The 25401-nt window shown below is 40.0% G+C and overlaps 2 protein-coding genes across 4 annotated transcripts; one reads left to right on the top strand and one right to left on the bottom strand.

Annotated features, from left to right (window-relative positions):
* Window positions 1-1737: 1737 nt before the first annotated feature.
* On the top strand, window positions 1738-16179 carry wts (serine/threonine-protein kinase warts). 2 transcript variants are annotated; one of them, XR_011237243.1, is made up of 6 exons: window positions 1738-2026; window positions 2394-2858; window positions 5703-7743; window positions 7870-8156; window positions 8723-11530; window positions 11594-16179. XR_011237243.1 is itself a non-coding variant. In XM_034972628.2 (5 exons), exons 2-5 carry the CDS (start codon window positions 2604-2606, stop codon window positions 9143-9145), a joined length of 3006 nt encoding a protein of 1001 aa, XP_034828519.1. In that variant the 5' UTR covers window positions 1738-2026; window positions 2394-2603; the 3' UTR covers window positions 9146-16179. The 2 variants fall into 2 exon arrangements, 1 of the variants encoding a protein (XP_034828519.1); XM_034972628.2 differs by having other exon boundaries at window positions 8723-16179.
* On the bottom strand, window positions 16173-25260 carry LOC117986149 (valacyclovir hydrolase-like). Of its 2 annotated transcripts, none has more exons than XM_069501565.1 (5): window positions 24971-25260; window positions 19789-20046; window positions 18636-18789; window positions 18099-18351; window positions 16173-17374 (listed from the first exon to the last, which is right to left on the bottom strand). In XM_069501565.1, the coding sequence occupies exons 1-5, from the start codon at window positions 24989-24991 to the stop codon at window positions 17269-17271; spliced, it is 792 nt and encodes a 263-aa protein (XP_069357666.1). In that variant the 5' UTR covers window positions 24992-25260; the 3' UTR covers window positions 16173-17268. The 2 variants fall into 2 exon arrangements, with proteins under 2 accessions (XP_069357666.1, XP_034828878.2); XM_034972987.2 differs by lacking the exon at window positions 24971-25260 and adding an exon at window positions 20498-20680.
* Window positions 25261-25401: the final 141 nt, after the last annotated feature.

Genomic DNA, 25401 nt, shown 5'->3' with positions numbered 1-25401 from the left:
TAGAGGAAAAGAAGAAAAATGGAAGCAAAAATTAAGTTATCTCACATAAATTCTTCAAGAAAAAAGGATTTGAATCCTTTTTTTCGAAATATTTCTAATATTATTTATGACTTTTCCCAAATATAGGAAGAACTACTTGTTATTGCTGGCAGCACTGGGAATAACCCAAAATGCCCAAAAGACTAGTGGCCGAAGGTCGAAGTTTATTAAAAAAATCTTCTGACGTTTGACACAGATTTGACAGGATTTGACATTATTTTAATCTGTATTTTAGAGATGTCCGTTCACTTTGATATCGCAAAGTTTCGAACCAGTTTCGGTTTTTGTAAAAAGACTAAATATTTCGAAAATTACTATTTTTTCAGCTAAACTAAAAATAAGTGTCGTAAACAATCGATGAAGCACTTCATAAGTGTAGTTATGAAAAAGTGTGTCTGTCTGTCTATTACATTTTCACGACCTATCTGCTTAATTTATTTTGGAGTTTGGTATGAAAATAGCTCGCACCTCGACACGAATATAGGCTGTTTATTTATTCTGGATATTTAAAGAATTCACGGGATTAAAAAAACTTGAATCCACCCCGCACCCGGACGAAGTTATTCAATTGACTAGCTAAAAGGTTCTCAACAAAAATCAACAAAGTGAATAGGTAGAATAGTATAACTGTATGTTTTATCAGCAAGCAGTATACATAAAATGGGCGCAATACTTTGTTAGCAAAATTACTAAGTAGGTACTATCTGCAAAATGATATAAGTCCCGCAAATTGCTATTGCGCTGGAACCATATTTCATTAACATTGAAATGACGTCATTTTGACGTCATCCGAAGTAAAAATATATCATCAGCTGCTCGAAACTTCAGTCTAATGCTGACGTCAGTAAAATGGTAGCCACACGCATTACCAATTTGCGGGACTTATAATCGTTTTGTCTACACTCTACCCACGGAAAGAAGTTAGTATAGCGCTCTTTCTATTATGTAATTGCATACAAATGACAGAGCTAAATATCTCAGTGGTCGTTATCCATTTAGAGTCACCAACCAATCACAAACATGTTTTCAAAAACATTTGAAATTCAACCAGAAAATGTTTCCAAATCGTTCGATATTCAATTCTAAAATATAGTTTCATGTGTAATAATTTATTGGCACCGATTCCAAGCACAACCTAATTTTAGAGTATTCGCACCCTCTTCTTACTATTGTAATATGAAAAGGACAGAAGCAGTTTGACATTTCTAAATTTAATTTTTAGATGGTAAAACCCGTGATTTTAGCACACACCCGCGAACCTACTGTTTAAATTTGTATTGTGCACTAAAATTTAGAGTCTTTAAATGTGAAAGTCATGTTCCGTTCCTTTTTTAGCATTAGTAAAAAGAAAAGGATGCAGATACTCTAAATTTAGTTTCGAGAGAGACTAGAGAATCGGGGCCAATGTTGACTCAAAATAGTTAACACCCACTGTTGGCTCTGTCATTTGTAAGGGATTACGTAACAGAGAGAGCGCCATACTAACTTCTTTCCGTGGATAGGTGAAGAAGTGCATTTCAAAGTTATACATTTGTTTTAGTTTTTGCCATATATTTTTTTAAATTAACTATATAGTTATTATAGTCATTAATTTAAGTTCCCGTTCCAATAATTGTCCATTAAAAATCGTAAGTTAGATAAAATCGGTAATAATCGAAAATGTCACTTTGGCGTAGCTTTCACAGCATCACTATGGAATGTGGTAATTCTTCAAAATGGTCGCTTTGTATGGTTTGCCAACTTGCATGTCTGTGTTTTAGAGTTCTTTGTTTTCGTAATTTGTTAAATATAGTCTAACGTTGAGGCCAAAACATATACTACTCTTTATCGTACCGCATATGCATGAATTTATATCCTATAAACCTAAATGGTGGTGTGCAAGAAAGATGTCATCGGTAATGTGAGAGCATTCAACTAGCATTTTTATTTTACGGGATTATGACGTCTATGATTCCCATTTGGATTTGCAGAGAGTAAAGGATATCAGGTAATTTGTTTACATTACGACAGTGTTCAGTGGTAGCTGTGCTCCCCAATATATTCCGACAAAGCTGACTCTAATTTTGGCATTCCTGAGCTCTTGTCAAAGAGAATTGTGTCGAGTACCCAAAGAGTTTCGCTACTGTATATATTGTTTGAATTGTAAAGGTTTTGTCTGCTAGAATGGGTTGGATAAAGTGATTCTTATGCTAGTGTAAAAATAAATTTACAATTTAAATAGTAAAGTAAACACATTTGAAAAGCAACTTTTACATGCCATAAGTTCGATAAATCACGAGTTTTATACACTAACCACAGTGAAATTCTTATTGGTATACTACTGTCTAACTCGCGAACTTTTATTTGTTTTTCAGCTATCAATCTCCTGTTTTAGATTCAGAAGATTATAATGTCAATAGAAGTGAAACATTAGACAAGCTATAACACAGTAAAAAGTTTGGAGACTATTATAAATAATAAGTGTGAATCAAATATATACAAATGCGAACTGTGAGCGTGCGGTGTGGGATGGCTATGTGATGGGCGGGGTGGGGTGAGCCGTGCGGCGCTCGGGCGCGGGCGCCATGAACCCGCCGGCGCCCGGCAAGACGGCCACGCGCTCCTCAGGGTATAACCAGAAAGCGCTCGCCGAGATACGTAACTCCCTCCTCCCGTTCGCGAACATCGGGAGCTCTGAGCCCCCGGGCTCCTCTGCAGCCAGCACTGTAAGCTCTGGAGTCAGTTCCGGCTTCAGCTCATCATCAGGGAATGGGCTGGATAAGGACTTGAGTGTGCTGCCGCAGTCGCTTAATCAGCTGATAGCTTTGGGTTATGATGAGGTAAGTTACTTGTTTACCTTTTTATTATAGGCATTCATACTAGATTTCTACACTTAATATCTGTATGTTTGTGACATATTAATGAGTAAATAGCTCAAGAAATCTATTTGCATATTTTGAATATATTCTGGACACAGATAGACTACTTTGCAATCCTATATCTAATAATATAAAAAGCTGTTATGGGTACACTTCTTACATGATTCTCCATACAAACATATGACGCATATTATTCTAATGCATTGCCACAGAAATTGCTAGTGAACCCCACCACTAAACGCCTTAAAAGATGGCATATACTAGAATTAGGCAAGAGATGAACATACTCGATAATATACACCACAAAAGGGGAGGATATTTACTGGAATGCCCTCTAAACTCATAAATTTTAAACCCACACTTACCCAAAATCTGATTATGGCTAGAAAGCTGATGGCAGATGGTTATGTTAGAAAAGAAAGAAAAGTTCTATTCTTTGTTGTTCTAAATCTATAACTAAGCCATAATATATTGATTTATATCTCCACTAGATGAATAGAATAGAATATGTTTTTATTCAAGTAGACTTTTTACAAGCGCTTTCGAATCGTCGCATAGTTTTAATTTACCTTTATTTGTAGTTTAAGTTTTTAGAAGAACCAGCAAGAAACTCGGCGGTTGCTCTTTTTAATTTTACAATTTACAATGTTATTATACCATACTATACAAGCCATTGTAGCCCCGTGCATTGCTGGAGCGAGTCAAATCCAAGCTTTTTTATCATTTACATAGTCGTCGACTGTATAATATGCTTTTTTTAGGAGCATACTTTTATCACATCTTTTAAACTTGTGTAAAGGCAAGTCTAAAATTGTTTGTGGAATTTTATTATAAAATATTACTCATTCCCACAAATGACTTTCCTACCTTCCAGAAGCGGAGTGCAGGAGTAGCTAGCTTATTTTTGTTTCTAGTTTGCCTATCATGGAGATCACTGATTTTTTTGTAACTGTGAATGTTTTGTCATACAAAAATTATATTATTGTAAATATATTGGATGATGCCAGTGACTTCGTCGTCTATGTGGATTTAAGTTTTTAAAGATCCTGTGGGAACTCTTTAATTTTCCAGGATATAAAGGGCCTATGTCCTTCCCTGAGATGTAAGCTAACTCTGTACCAAATTCCATCAAAATCGGTTAAACTGTAGCGCAGTGAAAAGCTATATATATATATCTGCTATATAGCTATAGCTATATAGCAGATAGACACACTTTCGAATTTATAATATTAGTATGGATGCGTTATCTATGCCCTAAAACAATTAATATAGTAAAATTAATTTGCAAAAAATTCACGTAATATTACGTTAATTTACGCATTGCTTGGCAGGATATGTGAGTACCCAATTTTTAAGACCCCATGTAAATAATATACATGTACTTACCATATCTGAGCAAAATAAATAAATGATTATGATTATTGATTTGTGTTGTTCACAAATCATGCATCTCGCTGTTGAGTATGTTTATTTTGTTTTATTTTTATTTTTCATGTACCAAAATTGTAGTTACAAAGTAATAATAAATTAAGTTACATTGGAAATGCTTATCTCTAAACAGAGATTTCTTCCCATTCAAGGTTGTGAGTAAGGCGTACCAAGAAGTGGAATAGGTAACTAGAATATAATAAACTACATAAATATCTTATAATAAATACCCAAATCAACTTATATACAATAATAATACTTGTAATAAAAATTTATACATAATATATGAAAAATATAAATACATATAATATATAAAATACTCTATAGTAATGATAGGTAATACTGCTTCACTCTGTATTTGAATGAGTGTACTGAGTGGCAGTTATGTTGTGTGTGACCAATAATTAGTATTTTCAACTTTCAAAGTAAGATAACTATACCAAGTGGGGTATCTATGCAACATATTTTTGTATTATTTTTTTGCATAATAGTCTTTAATTGCATGCAAAAACACGATTGCAGTACGGAACCGTCGGTGCGCGAGTATGACTCGGACTTGGCCGGTTTTTTTTTGATGATGAAATATTTGATTTGTGAAAAAGAAGATGCTTGCAATAGTGGATACTATTAATCTATATATATAAAATTCAAAGTCCTGACTGACTGACTGACTGACTGACTGACATATATATCAACGCACAGCCTAAACCGCTGGTCCTAAAGACATGAAATTTGGAGGGTCTATTCTTTGTAAAGAGTAGGTATCCACTAAGTAGGATTTTTCGAAATTCCACCCCTAAGTGGGTTAAATGGGGGATGGAAGTTTGTATGAAAGTCCATCATTTTTCAAGTTATTTGCATGAAAATTGGTATTTGTGTTTTCGGTCACAAATGAAGAAATACATGTTTCAGGATTTATGGAAAATTTGCCCATAGAGGTAGTAAAATAGGGGATGAAAGTTTGTATGAAACTCCATGATTTTCAAGTGCAGGTTATTTCCATCACAATTGATATTTGGGTTTTCGATTACAAAAGAAAAAAATATGTTGGTACCTATTTCAGGATTTTTGAAAATTCTACCCCCACGCCGATTTTCTAAATTCCACCCAAGCGAAGCCGGGGCGGGTCAGCTAGTTTTCAGTAAAATTCACCAAATAAATAATTTTGCTAAATTAAATGTAACATTTTTTTAAATTAAACAATCCATTTGGAGAGTCCACTTTGCTATATTGCTATCCTGTTGGCAATGAAAGTATGTAATACGTTGTGTAGTATGTTTGTGAAACTTAGATTTTAGTATAATTTTCCAATGTCTAGGGATATTTTATCACCACAAAAAAATAGTTAGATGTAACAGTTGGAATAATTATTTCCAGGATCCAGCAGTCAAGGCACTCAAATTCACGGGCGGTCGCTTTGACGCGGCGCTCGATTACCTTTCGAAGAAGCAAGAACCGCTCACCGGCGTGCTTAAATCGAGTAATTTAAGCGCTCTCAGTACTAAAATTATAAGGAAGCCCAGTTTAGAGCGGGAGATTAACCTTCACAGGGGGAGCCCGGCTCTAGATTCGGGCGCGGGCAGTTCGCGATCAGATAGTCCCCGGCAGACCGACGCGCCGCCGCTGCCGCACGAGAAGCTCAGTCGCCAGTACTCGCCGTCGGGCTTCTCCGAGCCGCCGCCGCCGCCGCCGCCGCGATGCCCGTCCACGCCGCCCGTGCCGCCCGCCGTGCAGCAGTACATGAAGAACCGCATCTCGCCCGCGCCGCCGCTGCCTCCCGCGCGTGGCACCAGCCCCGTGCACGCCGCACCCGCGCCGCCCGCGCGCGCGCCCATGGTGGTGCAGAACGGCCCGCAGGCGCAGCAGCAGTTCACGCAGCAGATCCAGGCGCTCAATATGTTCCCCGCGCCCGGCGCCGAGCTGCCGCCGCCCTACCCGCTCGCGGCGCCGCCGTCCTACACGCTGTCCATGCAGAGCCGCCAGAGCCCCACGTCGCAGGACTACCGCAAGAGCCCCTCGTCCGGCGTGTACTCGGGCACCTCGGCCGGCTCGCCCAGCCCGGTCACGGTGACGCAGAGCGCGGCGGCGGGCCCGGCGCGCCCCACGCCGCTGCAGGCGTGGACGGCGCGCCAGGCCGTGCAGCCGCCCATCATCATGCAGTCCGTGAAGAGCACTCAGGTGCAGAAGCCCGTGCTGCAGACTGCCATCGCGCCTGTCGCGCCGCCGCCCGCCGCGCCCGGCCCGCCGCCGCCGCCCTCCTACGCGTCCTCCATCCAGCAAAAACAGGCGCCGCCCAGCTACCCGCTGGCGCCCAAGCCGGCGTCGCCCGGCGCCGCGCCCGCCGTCGTGCCCACCACCGAGCCGCCCAGCTACGCCATCACCATGCAGGCGCTGGCGGCGCAGCGCGGCATGCACCCCGCGCCGCCGCCGCCCTACGGCAACCAGGACTCCACCACCACCGTGGCCTCGCACCACTCGCCGCTGCACAAGAAGCTGCCGCACAACGGCGACGCGGTGCAGCTCGAGCTCAAGTGCCCCAACCAGAACTGCGGCCTGATGAAGGACAGCGCACCCTCCGGCTCCGACAAGAGCTCCAACGGCTCCACGGAGCGGAGGCCGAAGGGCGCGCCCGACAAGATCCGCCACCAGTCGCCGATTCCCGAACGCAAGAATATCAGCAAGGAGAAGGAGGACGAGCGGCGCGACTGTAAAGTGCGGAACTACTCCCCGCAGGCGTTCAAGTTCTTCATGGAGCAGCACGTCGAGAATATACTCAAATCGTACAAACAGCGGACGTACCGACGCATGCAGCTGGAAAAGGAGATGACGAAGATCGGGCTCAGCGCCGAGGCGCAGGATCAGATGAGGAAGATGCTGTCGCAGAAGGAGTCAAACTACATCAGGTTAAAAAGGGCGAAGATGGACAAGTCCATGTTCAACAAGATAAAGCCGATCGGGGTGGGCGCGTTCGGGGAGGTGACGCTGGTGCGGAAGATCGATACTAGTCATCTGTACGCCATGAAAACGCTGCGGAAGGCGGACGTGTTGAAGCGGAACCAGGTGGCGCACGTGAAGGCGGAGCGGGACATCCTGGCCGAGGCGGACAACGAGTGGGTGGTGAAGCTGTACTACAGCTTCCAGGACAAGGACAACCTGTACTTCGTGATGGACTACATCCCGGGCGGCGACCTCATGTCGCTGCTGATCAAGCTGGGCATCTTCGAGGAGGAGCTGGCGCGGTTCTACATCGCGGAGCTGACGTGCGCCGTGGAGAGCGTGCACAAGATGGGCTTCATCCACCGCGACATCAAGCCCGACAACATCCTCATCGACCGCGACGGCCACATCAAGCTCACCGACTTCGGCCTGTGCACAGGCTTCCGCTGGACGCACAACTCCAAGTACTATCAGAGGAACGGTGAGTACAATCATATCCCGCTCGCCTCATACCTCGATTGCCATCTCAACCTGTCGCGGACTTTATATGTGTTTATATACAAAAATTGGTCCTTTAAAGTGTAGAATTTTGTTTGTACAATCCCAGACCACGGTCGACAAGACTCCATGGACCCCGTGGACGGCGAGTGGGGCGCGATGGGCGAGTGCCGCTGCCACCAACTCAAGCCGCTCGAGAGGCGGCGCAAGCGAGAGCACCAGCGCTGTCTCGCTCACTCGCTAGTCGGCACGCCGAACTACATCGCGCCGGAAGTGCTGCAGCGGACGGGCTACACGCAGCTGTGCGACTGGTGGTCGGTCGGCGTCATCCTGTACGAGATGCTGGTGGGCTCGCCTCCTTTCCTGGCCTCCACGCCCGCAGAGACACAGCTAAAGGTTTGCTTGACATGTTTACATCTTAGGTACTTTGTCTCAGGTGTTTTCCGTATATGAGGCTCAAAAGGGCTAGAACCCAGAGCCGTAAAGCAAATATTTAAAAAACCGTATATGTGTGCATGCATGAATGCGTGTGTATTCGGTACTCTAGCAGAGAGAACACACTAAACTGGTGGCGGAAGAGAGAACGCAGGTGTATGTCGTCTTTGTCACTCTTTGTGATCGGCATACAGAAGTATATCGTGTCAGAAGTGCTGCAGCGCACTAACTACATGAAGCGAAGTGTCCGAGGACATATTTGCGTGCAAGCATATTATTATGTGCGTGCGTATGTATGTAGACAACAGAAACAACTTTGCTGGCTCGCTCACTCATTTGTGGACACACCTTATTACATTATGCTGAAAGTGCTGTAGTAAATTATTGCAGTGCTTGCAAATGATTCCCCATTTTCTATTGATGTCCATTGAGGAACTCAATTTGTCTGTGCTTAGATTTTGATCAAGACTTGGCCTTTATATGGTGAAGTTAAAAAAATAGTTTAACCATTTTTTGACAAATTGCAGGTGATAAACTGGGAAAGCACCCTCCACATCCCCGACGCGGCCAACCTCTCGCGAGAGAGCAAGGACCTCATCCTGCAGCTCTGCTCCGGCCAGGAAACGAGGCTGGGCAAGGACGCCGACGAGGTCAAACACCACCCCTTCCTCCTCGGTATCGACTTCGACAAGGGGCTGCGGAGGCAAGTGGCGCCCTATATCCCTCGAATAGAGTACCCCACGGACACCTCCAACTTCGACCCCATAGACCCGGACAAGTTGAGGAACTCGGGCAGTTCGGACTCCAACAAATCTGACAGCGAACTCCTCGACAACGGGAAGACTTTCCACGGCTTCTTCGAATTCACCTTCCGAAGGTTCTTCGACGACGGCTACACGAACAAAATCAATCTCGACGACAACGACAACCAGGGCCCTGTGTACGTTTAATTTGGTCGGAGGTTACGCGTCCGAGCTGGCGGCAGTTCAATCCGCGATCGTTGATTGAACTTCACTTGAGAATTGGGTATTTTCCTACTTTTGAATTTGATAAATATTATTACTTTATTATAAACTAGGATAAAAACAATGACGTATGTTGAAAATAAATATTAAAATTCAACAAAGATTTACAAAGTTACAGGCATTTTAATTTTGGAGTGGGAGGGTCTTCTATCCCTTAAAACGAAAATTTGTATGAAACAGCACAAAGCCACTATGGCATTAGTAAGGTGTGACGTCAAAATGCTATATCGCTATCTCTGTCTAATCAGAAATATTTAAATGCTTATAACTTTTTTGTTATTTGATCGATTTAATTAGATTTTTTTAGTTCAGTTTACGTCATTATTTTTATCCTAGTTTATAGTAAAGTAATAAAAAATTATTGAGATTGGTTGTTTATTTGCTTGGTGTGGATTGTTTAACATTCTGGTGTATTGTATTTGCGTCACGAAATTCTAACGTGTATTATAACTAGACCCCTAACACATTGACATTTGTGGTGTTTTGAAATAAAAATATTTTAATTAATCGCGGTGATGTCTGTCGCCATTGAACTACTATATTATAAGACTAGCTTATGCTCGCGACTTCGTTCGCGTGGACTACACAAATTTCAAACCCCTATTTCACCCCCTCACTTTAGGGATGGAATTTTCAAAAATCCTTTCTTAGCGGGTGCCTACGTTATAATAGTTATCTGTATGCCAAATTTCAGCCTGATCCGTCCAGTAGTTTGAGCTGTGCGTTGATAGATCAGTCAGTCAGTCGGTCACCTTTTCCTTATATATATTTAGATTTTATCGTCATAAACAATATGACCAGACATGATGCAATGCAAATCATAGTTGGATTTCTTGAGATCTTTTTTTTGCCTTTTTTTATTCTCCTACATTGCCATAATCTGGTTTTGATAAATGTATTATGTTATTATGTTTATTTTCATATTTTTTATAAATCTTATATCATAATATTCCTAAGGTTCTTAAGTGTGCTGTCTTGTCCCTTACCTATCTTATAGTCTGTTTTGACGTTTGTCAACACAACAAAATAATGGAGTCTATTCATGATACACGTGAAGCCTTCTTGATGGAGATATGGTATACCAAAATGAAACAAATGTCAACTGAGCCTATTGCGTTGACTGTTAGACTGATGAATTTTTATATATTGTACCGTCAGTACAGTCAGTCAATCGTTTAGTCAAGGTCATGTACTGAACTGACGCCAAATTGAGCGTGTAACCTCCGTCACACGAGTGAAAGAGACACTAGATACCTCCTAAGGATTCTCGCGAAGTGTGTGCCTTGACTCTCTCTCTCTATTAAAGCGATAGTTTTCCCCCCTCCCCCTCCCTGTAAACAACGTACATGTAACGTATTTAAAAAAGTTTTATTTTTAATAAGCCGTATTGTTAATAATCCCGGTGATAATGTTGTAATATTGTATCGTTATGTATTTTGTAAGTGTAAACCTGTGTAGGCCGAGAGATGGTCGACGTGAAAACGTTTTGTTGACACTCTGACATTCTAAATGAAAATTCTTTGCTTATATTGTATTGGCACTTATAATGTCGAGATTTTCTAGCCTTATACGCTGTTACATATAATAATACGCCCTATAGTTCCTAAATTTATGTACATAAATTAAGTTAATATTCGCCAGGAACAATGTTTTATTGTAACAATCGAACATCTGATCCTTTTATTGATTACCGAAAAATACCGTTAAAAATACTACTAAAAAGATTTTAAGTACTTTCGGATTGTTTAGATATAATTACAAGAAAGTGCTGGTCAGTTTTTTTAGGCCATGATATCATATTTTAGGGTAAATCGGCACCAATGTTAAAGGGAAGGCACTGACGTCATCCTATAATTTTTACTTTTTTTTAAAGCTAGATGTGTAGAGGCCATTTTTATTTTTGCTAATTAAGGGACTAAATAGAATAGGCAAAAAAGTGTCATGTAGTCGATACTCATGTTTTCCGGCGGTCGTCTCTCGGCCTATGATTGTAATATATGTAACGAATGGATCACAGTAGTACATAGCCGATGTAACCTTGGTGCTACGCGACGGGACATCTAGCGTTCCATTCAGGAGTGCTCCACACTATGACGCTTAGGTGACGGGACAAATATGACCCACGCTACGTTCAGGGCTCTAAAGGTGAGATCTATAGAGCGCACTCTGACTTTGCTTAGACTTAAGACAGAGTTAAAACGAGACAGAGCTATATTCAGAGGTTCAGGGTACCAGCTGAAAATCAGCACTGTATGAACTAGTGCAACAAGGCATACAGCATAATGTTGAGCTGGGGCCCTTTTTCGGTTTGTGCCGTTTGTTCCGGCGCTTCCTTTGCTTGTAGCGCGTTGGGCTTATGCTCAGGTGGAGGAGGCGCCGGAATAACCAGATCTTAGTTATAAGATGTGATGTGTGGCACAGTTTGCAAAATAAACGTCTTTTCTTTCTTTCTTTCTATATCTCCCACATAAATCTGTCTCGTTTTAACTCAAACTTAAGTCTGAGCAAAGTCAAAGTGCTCTCTATAGATTTCAGCCTTAAACTGTTTGCGAACTACAGCAATTGGGTATTTGCCTATATCAAAAATAAATTCTCAGTAATTATTAAATAAAGGGTCTTCCAAAATACGTAAAATCCACGTGCTTTTCATAGTTTTAAGTGTAATAACCATTTTAAATTATCGATTAAACTGAAAAAGTAAGTCATTATGATGTGACGTCACATACCATTATTTCATAGAATCTCGCATACTAAGCGCGCGTTTTGACGTTTGATAAAAAGTTACTGATTTGACTAGTTGTCAAATACCGTATCGTCATGTTCGGAGTACTGGGAATATGAATGGTATTAATATAATGCAAGTATTTATAAACAAAAGCTTTTTAGGGTTCCGTACCTCAAGAGGAAAAAAGGAACGCTGAAGTTAATTACATAATATAAAGCTTTAAAATAATAAAGAGACGATAAGACAAAGCCAAGATACCTACCTCATTATTTAAATAAATTTGTATGAAAATTTCGAGTTTAAAAGCGCCAAACAAAGGCATACACACTTTCATATTCAGGTACAGTTCTTGCAATTCACGAAGGCGAGTGGACTTTACTTGTGGCTACGTCGGATACACGAGCATTGCGTAAGTGTGCGTGCATGTCGGACCAATCAGTCGCGAGCAAACGCACACATTCAGTGTACGTTACTTATATCGATACGACTTAAACACTAGCATGAGCTACTCGCCCTCGTGAATTGCAAGAACTGTAACAATTTAGGGCAAGAGTACAAACCGTAGATTGGGCATTGAAAACCCCAAATAAAACGGCATAGTGTGGACCAAACCTATTTGTATACTATTTTTGTAACTAGAGAAATTATTTATGAGATAAGAACAAGTTTGGATTAGTGAAATTCGCCACTTTATTTTCTTACGTCTGTATTTATCGAGATAGGTCGCTTCAATGTGTGTTTATTATAATAGACCGTGAGCCGACGGGCGGTTTGTCAAGTGTTTTATAACAGTCCAATTTTAATAAAATGTAGGTACAGTCGGCAACAAAGCTAGGGTTACACCCGCCAGTACAAGCGACTATAGACAGGTGTATACCTAGCTTTGTTGCTGGCTCTACATGGGCGTCACAAAAGAGAATGACAGTATTTAAATGATTTTTTTATGAGACCTAAATCGTTGTAGTTAAAAGAAAATGCTAAACAGAAAAACATTTCAATTGACTATATTTCCAATTGATTTTGTTTCTTATGAGGATCGAAATAAGTTCTAGATGTTGTACCTCAAAACGAAAAAAGGAATCCTTATAGGATCACTTCGTTGTCTGTCTGTCGAGTCTATCAAGAAACCTAAAAAAAATCTGCTTCAAGCGTAGATAGAATAATAGGTAGATTTAAGTACTGTGTAACCGCGTATGAGATAGCGATAGCACGACGTAACGATGAATAACACGACAATTATGACCATTGTTTAGTAGTCAATATTTGTATTAACCGATCAACAATATTTGTGTTAAACGTTTTTTATGTGAAAACAAGTAAATAACTCATGAGAAATACAATTACGCCACGAATTCTCAAAGCTTGTTTCGCAACTAAAGTTGCATTCCTTGTATGTAAGTTGCATGTATTTTTGAAAAAACCAGTCACACGATAAGGGACAAAAAATAGGTTAGCTGCGTCTCTGTTTATCACATTAGTAACTTTATCTGTGCTCTCTTTTTAGTGTGAATGAGAAAGCAAACGTTCTTGTATCTACCTTTATTACTCTATCTACGGCTTCAGGACTTGTATAAAACACTTATCTAAATGTGCGTCGGCTCTTTGACAGTAAAAAGCCATAACTTACGGAAGTCATTAATGTAACGGAATGGTCCAACATAATTTTAAAAACCTGTGCACTTATATACTGAAAGAGCGGAGACATACTTTTGATACGCGTTCGATCCGTTGCCACCCGGCTTTAGTGTCATTTTGTATATTTAATTAGTATTTTGTAACTTACAGTGTAACGATTGCAATCATCTGATTGGCCGATACTCTTTCACTATTGGCTGAAATGTATTGTTGCAGCAAAAATATAATAAATTCAGCCAATCACAACAATTGAGATCGTAGCAATGATTGATGCAGGCAATATCCTTAGTATAAGATTTTATATCTCACCAACGTTGATAGAATTCGAGCGTCGCAACACATCGTCAAAGTGTTTCCTTTACTGTATAAGGCCTTAAGCGCTTAGCAATGTGGCGGACGAAGTTAAGCTTTAAAATATTAAAGCTCAAGTTCGTGCCATACATCTACAGCTAAATTAAAATGGATGATACTGAATTTATGATTGCAAATGAAAGACGTTTAGGTTCATTTTACTTTGACGTAATTGTGTTTCGACGCTTGAATTCTATCAACGAAAGACGTGAGGTATAAAAGTTCATACTAACCACACATGACATACTGAGACATGTGTCGACTGTGCGTAGAAACGTGTGTTAATGCTCTTATGGATAAAGATCTGTTTTTACGATTCGGTAAAATATAGTTTCTTTCACGTATCTCGGATGGGAATGTTTAAGTGCGGAAAGGAAATCCAGGACATACACTGTAGAGAGTGCAATAATAATATTTATTAACAACAAAATGTGTAATTTTTTTTAATGGTAAATTTTTTATCATATACCTAATAATATGAAGCAGTTTGGCAATTATATTGGAACCGACATAGACATAGTACGCGGCACCCGCACAGTGCGGGGCGCCGATTATAGATAGAGATTTCACAGTTAAAAAAAAGGTTTTGTTATGTTGGCCAAAAATTTCGTTGCATTAATATCGGGAGTAGGTACATTTCAGAAGTTTTTTTTAAATTATGTTTTGACTAACGACATACCTACATTTTTTTGTAAGAGCCGCCCACTACATCGGAACGTGACGTCTTTTGAGTGTCATAAAAATATACTTTTGTATGTAAATATAAGCCACAAAAAAAGAAATGATTGTTAAGTTTTTTCACTAATCTCATATTGCTTATGACGATTCAAAAGTACTTGTTTAATTGAATAAAAAATATTTCTATTCTATTTTAATGAGTACTTTTCACAAATTTTTCAATTGTGGTGTACGTATTATATCATTGTATTGCAATTTTAGTACGAAGAACTCTTGTAGAGTTGAAATACGAATTACATAGTTTGTCAAGTCACTTGTATTGCCGATTGCTATTTTTACACCAAAAAACAACTTCTGATACTAGTTTTCGACAAAACTTGTGAAAAAGCTTGTCAAAAACCATATCAAACTTGTTTTCTCATTATTTCGTCTCTCTATAATCTATATTATTAATAGAGGTTAGAGCCAACCAAATTTTATTACAAGGACCTATTTAACAAGTTTTTTGAAAAAATCTTCAAACTTGTTTTTTGTGTAAAAAAAGGGCAGCAATGCATAGGTATGTCATGTAGTAACATGTTTAAGAACTTGGTGTAAGGGGCGAAATTTTCGCATTGACAAAAAGTGACAAAAAGTACAAAGTTATTGTCGAACAATGTATGTGTTATAAAAATCATTGTTTCGCCAAGCCATGAAGGAGGAGTTATCTATATTCTATACCCGCCATCCCTTCCATTTAGGAATAACCATGGCCAAGATTATAGTCATAAAAAGTCGAAATTTATTTTTCACATAATATATTGTCTCCAAATAGTATTTTTTTAAATATAGTATTTAATTTTAGTACAGTACCGGCAGTAAATATTGCACATCGAGGTTTAGAAAGAGATAATTGGCAGCTTTGGCTTCATAGAACGTCGTCTTTGTCACTCATTTAATATTAGTTAGTTTAGTTTTTTCGCTGACTTGTCAGTCTTAACTCTCAACGACAGAGACAACGCTCTACGAAACTACCGATTATCTCTTTCTAAAGCTCCATGTGTAATATTTACTGCCGAGTACTGTGTACACTGAGCGTATTTTGTACAAATTAATCATAAAAGTCATTAGCAGTCAGTATAAGACTGTCCTAATGACATTCCACGGATCTATGTAGTGGGCGGATAGCTTTAGTCGCGAATAACTTTGTAAGAGATTTGAAATACGAACAAATACAGTGTGACTAGCCGCCATAATGACATTCTTACAAGTTATAGGCCGAGAGCTCGTGGAAAATATTGTAGAGGTTCTTAGTAAAAGGCGAAACTTTGTAATATATGTAGTTTTTTTATTGACCAGCTGGCAGGTCTAGGTTTTCAAACTCAGGAACTATAACAAACTCTCAGCTTTTATCAAGCACCTTGTCAAATTTTACCACCAGCTCTCCAGCTATTTTATCGGACATCTTTTTATTTGTATAGTATGTTTAAAAACGAGTCACTTCACCTTAAATTATGTGTTATTTGTAAATTGTTTTATTCTAAAATAAAACATGCTTTTAAGTAAATGAAAATAAAATATGGGAATTCTGTTGACTTTTTTGTTTGAAACCTGCCATTCAAAAGTACGTTTTACCACCGTAGTTACTAAAAGTTTTGACATGATCTTTCTCTTTATACATTACTAGCGACCCGCCCCGGCTTCGCATGGGTGAAATGTAGATACTAATGTGGTGTATGGTGTGGATACATGTATGCTATCCTGGAGCTTTTTTGTAGAAATTTTTAAGAGAAATAATTCATTGTTTTCGTATAACTGACCATTTAAGCAGCGGACGCCTCGAAAACTCAAATGAGAGGATTTTTTCCGACCTAATTCACATTATTTCAATTTCCCTAGGGATTTCTAATTTTTTGAGAATTAAACTATAGGTATCTAGAAACCATCCTCTTGAATCACTTTATCTATTGGTAAAATCCGTTGCGTAGTTTAAAAGATCTACGCGTTCAAACCTACATACAGACAGCGGGAAGCGACTTTATTTTATACTATATGTAGAGTTTTGACTGCTATAGGGAAGTGTTTTCTATAGCAGTCAAAAGGAAAGTATTCAACATTTGTATCCTCCCATGCCTGACCTATGGCTGTCAAACTTGGGCCCTCTCGCAGAAAAACTTGCAGAAGCTTAGAACTTGTCAAAGAGGAATGGAAAGAAGTATGTTAGGATTCACTTTAAGAGACAGGAAGAGAGCGAATGACATAAGAAATACCACTAAAGTGCAAGACATACTTGAGACAATTAAAAAGTTGAAATGGCGGTGGACAGGACATATGACAAGGGAAAGCAACGAAAAATGGACACAGAAAATAACTGAATGGTTACCTCGAGTTGGACAAAGGAAAAGAGGGAAACAATACAGGCGATGGGAAGACGACATAAGAAAAGTTGGAGGAGCAACATGGAAAAGGACAGCGCGTGACAGGCAAAAGTGGAAGAGGCCTATGTCATATGTGTCGAGAGGACACGCTGATAGCTAAAGAACAAAACAAATTCTATTTTATAAAGACTAAAATTATAAATATTAAAAAAGAAAAACTATCAGCAATACAGGCTTATAATAAAATATATGTAGAGTTACGGAGGTTTGTTTAGAGAATGTGTATAACATAATCAGCTACGTCACTCGAGTGTAGTAGGTTGCATTAAGAAGTCTTGTACTCTTGTGTTGAAATCCTCAGCATATCGGATGTGTATATCATGTCTGCCCTCGGGATATACGTGTAGTCTGAAAATTAAAATTATTAAATTATAATACACTAGCTTATGCTCGCGACTTCGTCCGCGTGGACTACACTTTGAAAACCCTATTTCACCCCCTTCGGGATTGAATTTTCAAGGATCCTTTCTTAACGGATGCCTACGTCATAATAGCTCTATATGCGTGCCAAATTTCAGCCAAATATAGGTACGTTCATATAAAAAAAAAACCTTGTAGCGGCAACACATTCTGTGAAAATTCAACTCTCTAGCCGACGCGCATACTCCCACCCGCGGGGTGATTACGTTAAACGCTGCAGTAGCAATGCGACAGTTCATTTGCTGCCTCTCTTCTTCTTTTTTTTGCTTTGTGGCTATTGCTGTCTCTCTCTAGCCGGACGTTTGACAGCAATGATCGCGAGATTTACGCCTGTCGCGAGATACGAAATCACCCCGCGGCTCTATTAAGCGAGGTAGAGTAGCAACAAAACTTGCAGAAGTTTACTTCCGCAAGCTATTTCTACCGTGTAAACAATCACTTCTGCAAGTTTTGTAAATTGCTGGACAAATGTATGTACATGTACAATATTGCTCGTAGTGTAAACAGTTCTGCAAGTAGGTACCTACTTGCCAGAACAGAAGAAGTTCTCGCTAGTCTAAACCTCGCTTTAGGACACGTCTGCGCGACGTCCTTCCAATTTCCCGCCCCGCAAGATGCATCCGCTGGGCCGCAGATAATAACTAGAACTCACACAGAATTTTTAATATTGTCTATCAAATACGGAGCATGCTCTGCGTCCACCAGCGGGTCTTTCCCTCCGTACAGCACCAAAGTGGGACACTCTATGTCCTTCAAGTACTCGCTACAAATGTCCGGTTTGGCCTCCAAAGCAGCCGCCATGCAGTCCACCCATCTTGCCCAGTACTGGGCGAACCGCTCTTTACCGTACACTTCCATCATCGGGTCGCGCAAATGTTTCGCCCATGTATCAACGTTTTTTATACCTGTGAAATAAAAAAAACCGATCAAGTGCGAGTCGGATTCGCACACGAAAGGTTCCGTACCATCATACAAGATTATATAAGTGCATTTTAATTTACATGGCGGCCATTTGAAATTATTACTAAGTATTTGTTGTTATAGTGGCCCACATAGAAATGCACCCTCTGCAGGTGGAGGTGGCAATCGGGCTATGAGGCGGGGGGATACCCCGCACATCCGCGCTCACCCGCACCGGGTTAGCACGGAGGCTGTACACTGTACACTGTAAGTAGAGATGAACACTCACTTTTATAGCCTGCTATCTCAGTGGGCAGTATGTACGCGTTGGCCCCCCACACCACCAGTTTCCTGACAGCAGCAGGGTATTTCGCTGCGAGAATCAGGCTGGCGGAGCTGCCTGCGCTCCAGCCTAGCACCGAAAACCTGGGAATATCTAACATCTGGAAAACAAGAGCAAACAAAATGTGGTTGGCGTGGCTTACCTATAGTAGGTCGAGATGGCATAAGTACATACTTACCTACTTACGTAGTACATAAGTATATTAATGACTTAACACCTTACTTACGTAGTTTTTAATTAAGATAGGCCTTATTTGGGTATCTTACCTTAGTTTACCATATAGGTAACAGCTTAGTGGAAAAAATATAATATTCTAAATCTGCAGTCTGCACTGTAATTATACTTAGTTCTAGATAATGCGAAGGTCTGTTGGAAGGTCCATGTATGGTATTGGCAAAGAGCAGTTGCATCGCCTCAGTTCTATTTTCCATTGAGTATTCTGTTTTAAATTTAATTAATTAGATGTGATGACATATGCATCCGAGACATGGTCGCTAAGTATGGGCCTCATAAGAAAACTCAGAGTCACTCAGCGGGCGATGGAGGGAGCTATGCTTGGAGTTTATCTAAGTATGTGATCAAATCAGAAATGAGGAAATCTGTAGGAGAACTAGAGTAACCGACATAGCGCAACGGGTTGCGAAGCTGAAGTGGCAATCGGCAGGGCACATATGTAGTTCGTAAAACCGATAAATGTTGGGGTCCCAAGGTGCTGGAATGGCGACCTCGCACAGGAAGACGCAGCATTGGAAAACCCCCCACTAGGTGGACGGACGATATCAGACCAGTCACTGGATTCAGGCGACGCAAGACTGTGGCGTGTGGAAGTCCATACCTATGTCCGTCGTCCGACGTCTATCGGTTGATGATGATGATGAAGAAATTAGAATAACAAAGTATAAGTATTAGGACGGGGAGTAAACTATAACGGCGGTTACGCACTCATCCGCTCGTCAAAATACGTTCCTTTTTGTTTTGTATGGGAGCTTATGACATATGTGTCGTAGATAATCGCTGGTATTCTCACGGATGATGGATAGGACTCGTATAACGGAAGTGCAGTGCGTAATCTAAATAATTAAATAGGTATACAAAATACCTTCATAAGTTTGTAACCAGTGTCTGCATCATTTTCATAGCTATCCGAAGTAAACTCCCTTTCAGGAGGGTAGCTCTTCCCAAACCCTGGAGGGTCCCAGACCACCAGCGTGAACCTGCTCCTGTCAAACCCTTCAATCTGCTGCTTGTAATTAGTCCATATGGTGCCGAGGCCGCCCGGTGTGAAGATGCAGCTGTGGGGCCCATGACCCACTTTTATAAAGTTAATGTCATGTTTGCCAATTTTGATCTTTTCCTCCTAAAGTATCGATTCATTAAATATTAAAGTTGTATGATTCCCCTACCTACTATAGTTAGCCCTTGACAGCGATCTCACCTGGGGTGATTCGCTAACTTAGTGATCAACACTGAATGATAGCCACCGAGATAGCTCATTTGACATTTATTATTAATCCATTGAAGGTGTTCTAAGTACGTAAATATATTTTAATACTAGCTGCTGCCCGCGACTTCATCCGCGTGGATTTAGTTTTTGGAAATCCCGTGAAAACTCTTTAATTTTCCGGGATAAGAAGTATGTCACTCTCCAGGTTTATGACTATATCCATGCAAAAAATCACGTCGATCCGTTGCTTCGTTGCGACGTGATTGAAGGACAAACCAACAAACCAATCAACCAACAGTTCTCTTTTCTAAAAGTTTCATTTTCATTGGTACGAATATAAAAGCATTGAACTACTCGTAGGTACCTTCACGTCAGTCGAAAAAAATCCACGAAATCCATTTACATTTTGTATTTTTCTTACGATATTAATTCGCGCTAACATTTTCTGCATTAATGAGCTCAAAATTAAAACTTATCGCGATTTATTTCACGAAACGCGAATTATTTTTAGCGCAGGTACGGACGTACGCGATACGTCAATACTCGAGTTGACCGCGGACTGATACGAATGATTGACACTACACCATGCATTCCCCTAAGGTTACGACATGACAACACCAACCTTTTTAGGGTTCCGCACCGAGAAACGAAAAAGAAAGCCTGAAACAAATTATCGGACACGACTGATAGACGCGGCTGACAGCCGCAACTTATCTAGATAATACATACCTAAGTAGTAACACTGAACTGTGCAAACTATCGGACTTATGGACGTCCCAGAGATATCTCGCAAACCATGTCCCAAACGATGACTTACGGACGCATTCCATAGTTTATTTCCACTTTATAGTGCATGCGCTGGCTGAGCTAATGACTGCGACTTCGTTCGCGTGGAATTAGGTTTTTAAAAATCCCGTGGGAACTCTGATTTTCTGGGATAAAATGTAGCCTATGTGTTAATCCAGGGTATAATCTATCTCCATTTCAAATTTCATCCAAATCCGTTCAGCCGTTTTGCGTGATTGAGTAACAAACATCCAAACATCCACATTTTTATTTTTTGCGAACAGGTTAGACTGCAGGTATGTGAGTCAATAATTGCTGTGCTATTTCTAACGGAATGGTGCAGCGATGAGTCGCATCATAAATTAATGATAATTTAAATTAAGTAAATTAGATTGAGTAAGATGTAGGTTAGGTTAAGTTAAACACTAAGATATGTACTACTAATTCAATACTTACTTATTGAGTCCTTTTTGCTCGAAATAAAAAGTTTATTATTAATATTATTATTAACCAATTTACATGAAATTTGATACAGCGGTAGCTTACGTCCCGGAAATTGACATAGGCAACTTTTTATACCGGAAAAGCAAAGAGTTCCCATGGGATTTTAAAAACCCTAAATTCACGCGGATGAAGTCGCGGGCATAATGTACTTAGTATTATAAAAAAGGAAAAGGTGACTTTCTGACTGATTCGGCCGTGGCTAGTTACCAGTCAGGTACCACCCTCCCGGCAAAGCCGTGCCGCCAAGTGATGTAGCGTTCCGGTACGATCAAGGGTACGAGTTTATAGATTTTAATGAAACTTCCATACTCCTTCCATCTTAGACTTCATCACGACTTACCACCATGTGAGGTCGCAGTCAAGGGCTAGTTACTTGTATCGCAATAAAAAAAAGTGTTTGGCAAGCTACCTAATTAGGAAAACCGTTGTAGTAAGTACGGTACTTAGGTGCTTGTTTTAAATAACACTAAATGGGTAATAAAATTTTCAATTTTATTGTCTTCAATTTGGCTTAATTAATTACAATATGTTGATATCGTTAATCAAATCTATCTATACCTACTTATAACAAAACTGTAATAAGTCCAATTCTGTACATTGAAGATACCTATTTTGTAATATTTTTTTTTGGAGAACACTCTGTAATCGATATAGACCCCAAACAATTTTTTTTGAATTTTTATCGGAGGTGGAACGCCCCGCACGTCCGCACAGCCCCCGCGCCAACCCGGTGCGGGCGAGCGTGGGTGACATGCGGGTGTGCGGGGCACCCCCGGCTCATACCCCGATTGCCATTGCAACCTGCCGCGGACTATATACATATATTAGAATTGTAACTAATTAATTAATTTCGCATCCGATTTAAATTTAAAAATTTAAAGCATATATGATACTAGCTGATGCCCGCGACTTCGTCCGCGTGGATGTAGGTTTTCAAAAGCCCATGGGAAGTCTTTTATTTTCCGGGATAAAAGAAGGCAGGTCATGCCTGTCGTAGAGGTGATGGCCGTTGGAGCCGGAAAGTCCTTGAGTGGAGACCGCGTAGGTAGGCAAGCATAGTGCGGGACGCCCTCCAGCACGATGGACCGACGATATAAAGAGGCTGGCGGGAAGTGGCTGGATGAGGAAGGCTGAAGACCGGGTGTGGTGGCGCTCTTTAGGGAAGGCAGTCCAACAGTGGACGTCCGCAGGCTGATGATGATGTAAAAAATCACGTCGATCCGTTGCATCCCTCACACGTCCCTATCCGTCTTCTCCACTCTTGTCTCGCTGGCGAATAAGTTTGGAATAGAATAGGATTTCGATGAAGTGCGTGGATTTTTGTGAACGGAGTTCAATCATGTAGTCGTGGTTTGGTGCAATAGTAAATGGTACAATATTATTTCACCATCAACAGTTCCTAAAACCCCATAGATTAGGAGTGCAGTACCCTGCAGCATCAGTATTGAAGAGTTGGAACTTGAAGTTCAATAATGGTATATATGTTTGGCATCTACAATATTATTTCACAATCAACAGTGGCTTAGGAATGCAATACCCTGCATCATCAGGGTTGAAGAGTTGGGATATGGAGTTGAATCATGAAGTCGTTGCTTGGTAGGTACGTAAGCCATAGTTTATACTAAGCGTAACTTTTATACCAATTCAACATCGACTATTCTTTGAAAAGAGCAACCGCCGAGCAACCGCCGAGTTTCTTGCTGGTTCTTCTCGGTAGGAAAGGCATTCCGAACCAGTGGTAGATGCATCTGACTATTCGTAAGTACTTGTAAAAGTTTATTCGAACAAAAAAAGAATGAATGAAATCGGACTACGCGTTAATGAATTACTACTCAGTATACATTTTAACTTTCATCCCCTCTCCTACGGGAACCATGCTGAATTTCGGGATAAAAAGTATCCTATATTCTTCCTCATAGTATGACCTCAAATCGTACCAAGTTTCATTGGAATCCATTCAGTAGTTTCAGCGTGATGCACGGCCGTGATACAGACAGACAGACAGACAGACAGACAAAAATGAAAAAAATTACAGTTTTGGGTTCAGTATCGATTATAGAGTGCCCTCGAAAAAAAAATTCAATATATCTTCAATGTACAGAATTTGACCTGTTACAGTTTTAATATAAGTATTGATGATGATAGATATACCTAGGTATTATTTTTCGTCTTTAGTGATGGTAATTTATATTCTGCGCCATCTATGAAAATTTTCTCGAACGTTGCCTGGAAACCTCCTCATTGTTGAGGGTAGTCTGTATTGTCTCTCGTAGTGCGAGACTTGTTAGTGCGCCCACGAAGGCTCGGCGGTTAATCTAATGTTGTAATCCTGACTTATCCGTTAATCATCAATCATCATCATCTTCATGAAAGCTGTATTCCCGACATATAGGTACTTAATTCAATGATCTTAAGACGAACAAATAAATACTAAAATGAGTCAAGTAAGAGCGCCGGAGTGATACCATTTCCGATCCTACAAAAACTTTTAACCTAAATACAATAATAGAATAGAATAGAATGTTTTTTATTCATGTAAACTTTTTACAAGTGCTATTATATTAATAGACGACGATAACTCGGGGAAAACCAGTTAAATAATGAAATGATAATTGATAATAATTAATGAGCTAAAGCAGGACGTTACGTACCTAACCTACTTATATAACACTAGATAATGTCCCCGACTTCATCGGCGTGGATTTTTGAAAATCCCGTGAGATTTGCCCGTATCCATAATCCCGTAGCCTATGTCCTTCCCCGGAATGTGAGCTAACTATGTACCAAATTTCATCAAAATCGGTTAAACTGTTGGACCGTGAAAAGCTAGCAGACAGACAGACATACTTTCGCATTTATAATATTTATATTAATTATCGGTAAAGTGCCTTTGGAGCCACAAAGTGTTAGTACTAGTAGTGTACCCATTAGGCAACGCGCAGGGAGAATGACAGCTACAATGTCACGATCGCAATCATCCCTGATTGGTTAACGCTCGCTTACTATTATACAATGCATTGTTGCAACAAGAATCGCACAATTTCAGCCAATCAGAACAATTGAGATTGTAATAATGATTGATGCAGGTTTTAGACAATCTTCCTACTGGATAAAGTAGCTTTCTAATGGTGAAAGAATTATCACAACCAGTTCAGTACCAGTTTCACATAAATCTTAACTTTACCGTGTCTATATATTTATGAATCATTAGGTATTATTCGTTAAGAAGCACATAAATCGGTACCCTTATTATAAATGCGAAAGTGTGTTTGTTTGTCCTTCAATCACGTCGCAACGGTGCAACGGATTGACGTGATTTTTGCATAGGTATAGATAAAGACCTGGAGAATGACATAGGCTACTTTTTATCCCGGAAAATCAAAGAGTTCCCACGGGATTTTTAAAAAACCTAATTCCACACGGACGAAGTCGCGGGCATCAGGTAGTATTGAATATTTATAAAAATGTAAATAGCAAGTATGAGACATAAGCACAAATTAAGCATCCCTCGGTCAAGAACTACCTACAATTTGGCAACGTTACTTACATAAGTCCGGTTTAAAGACATTTATTTCTCTATAAAGAACACAATAGTTCACTTATGTATCGAGAATTACATCGAGAGTTGACATTAAGTTAATTACTTAAATTAATGGTATGTACATGGTATCTAAGTGTCACTATCTAGTGCTTAATATCTAACCTTAATGTTACAAAAAATAATTATGTAGGTAGGTAGTAAAATAATTAGCGGGACAGAACATTCATACGGTTACAATACTGGTATATAGGGAAGAGGTCACATTAACATATTCATTTAGGTTTTTTGTAAATGTTCGATCAGTAGTTTTTTAAATATAGCAAAACTTTTGCTTTTTGTAATTATTTCAGGTAAATTGTTGTATAACAGCGCTCCTTCAAAGAGAATATTCTTTTTTCCATAATAGGCTACTTGACAATTTTTTTAAGTTGGTCTTA

The sequence above is a fragment of the Maniola hyperantus genome, chromosome 10, assembly GCF_902806685.2.
Source record: "Maniola hyperantus chromosome 10, iAphHyp1.2, whole genome shotgun sequence".
NCBI lineage: Eukaryota > Metazoa > Arthropoda > Insecta > Lepidoptera > Nymphalidae > Maniola > Maniola hyperantus.
Note: the sequence above shows the minus strand (reverse complement) of the source record. Positions and strands in the feature narration are given on the sequence as shown.

What these genes read in the sequence shown, in the direction of transcription:
- wts (XM_034972628.2), top strand. Translation starts at nt 2,604, where the DNA reads ATGAACCCGCCGGCGCCCGGCAAGACGGCCACGCGCTCCTCAGGGTAT. An exon ending in TAGCTTTGGGTTATGATGAG is followed by an intron (nt 2,859 to 5,702) that starts GTAAGTTACTTG and finishes AATTATTTCCAG; the next exon opens with GATCCAGCAGTCAAGGCACT. An exon ending in CAAGTACTATCAGAGGAACG is followed by an intron (nt 7,744 to 7,869) that starts GTGAGTACAATC and finishes GTACAATCCCAG; the next exon opens with ACCACGGTCGACAAGACTCC.
- LOC117986149 (XM_034972987.2), bottom strand. Translation starts at nt 20,584, where the DNA reads ATGCAGAAAATGTTAGCGCGAATTAATATCGTAAGAAAAATACAAAAT. An exon ending in CTGGTTACAAACTTATGAAG is followed by an intron (nt 18,790 to 19,788) that starts GTATTTTGTATA and finishes CTTGTTTTCCAG; the next exon opens with ATGTTAGATATTCCCAGGTT. An exon ending in TGAGATAGCAGGCTATAAAA is followed by an intron (nt 18,352 to 18,635) that starts GTGAGTGTTCAT and finishes TTTATTTCACAG; the next exon opens with GTATAAAAAACGTTGATACA.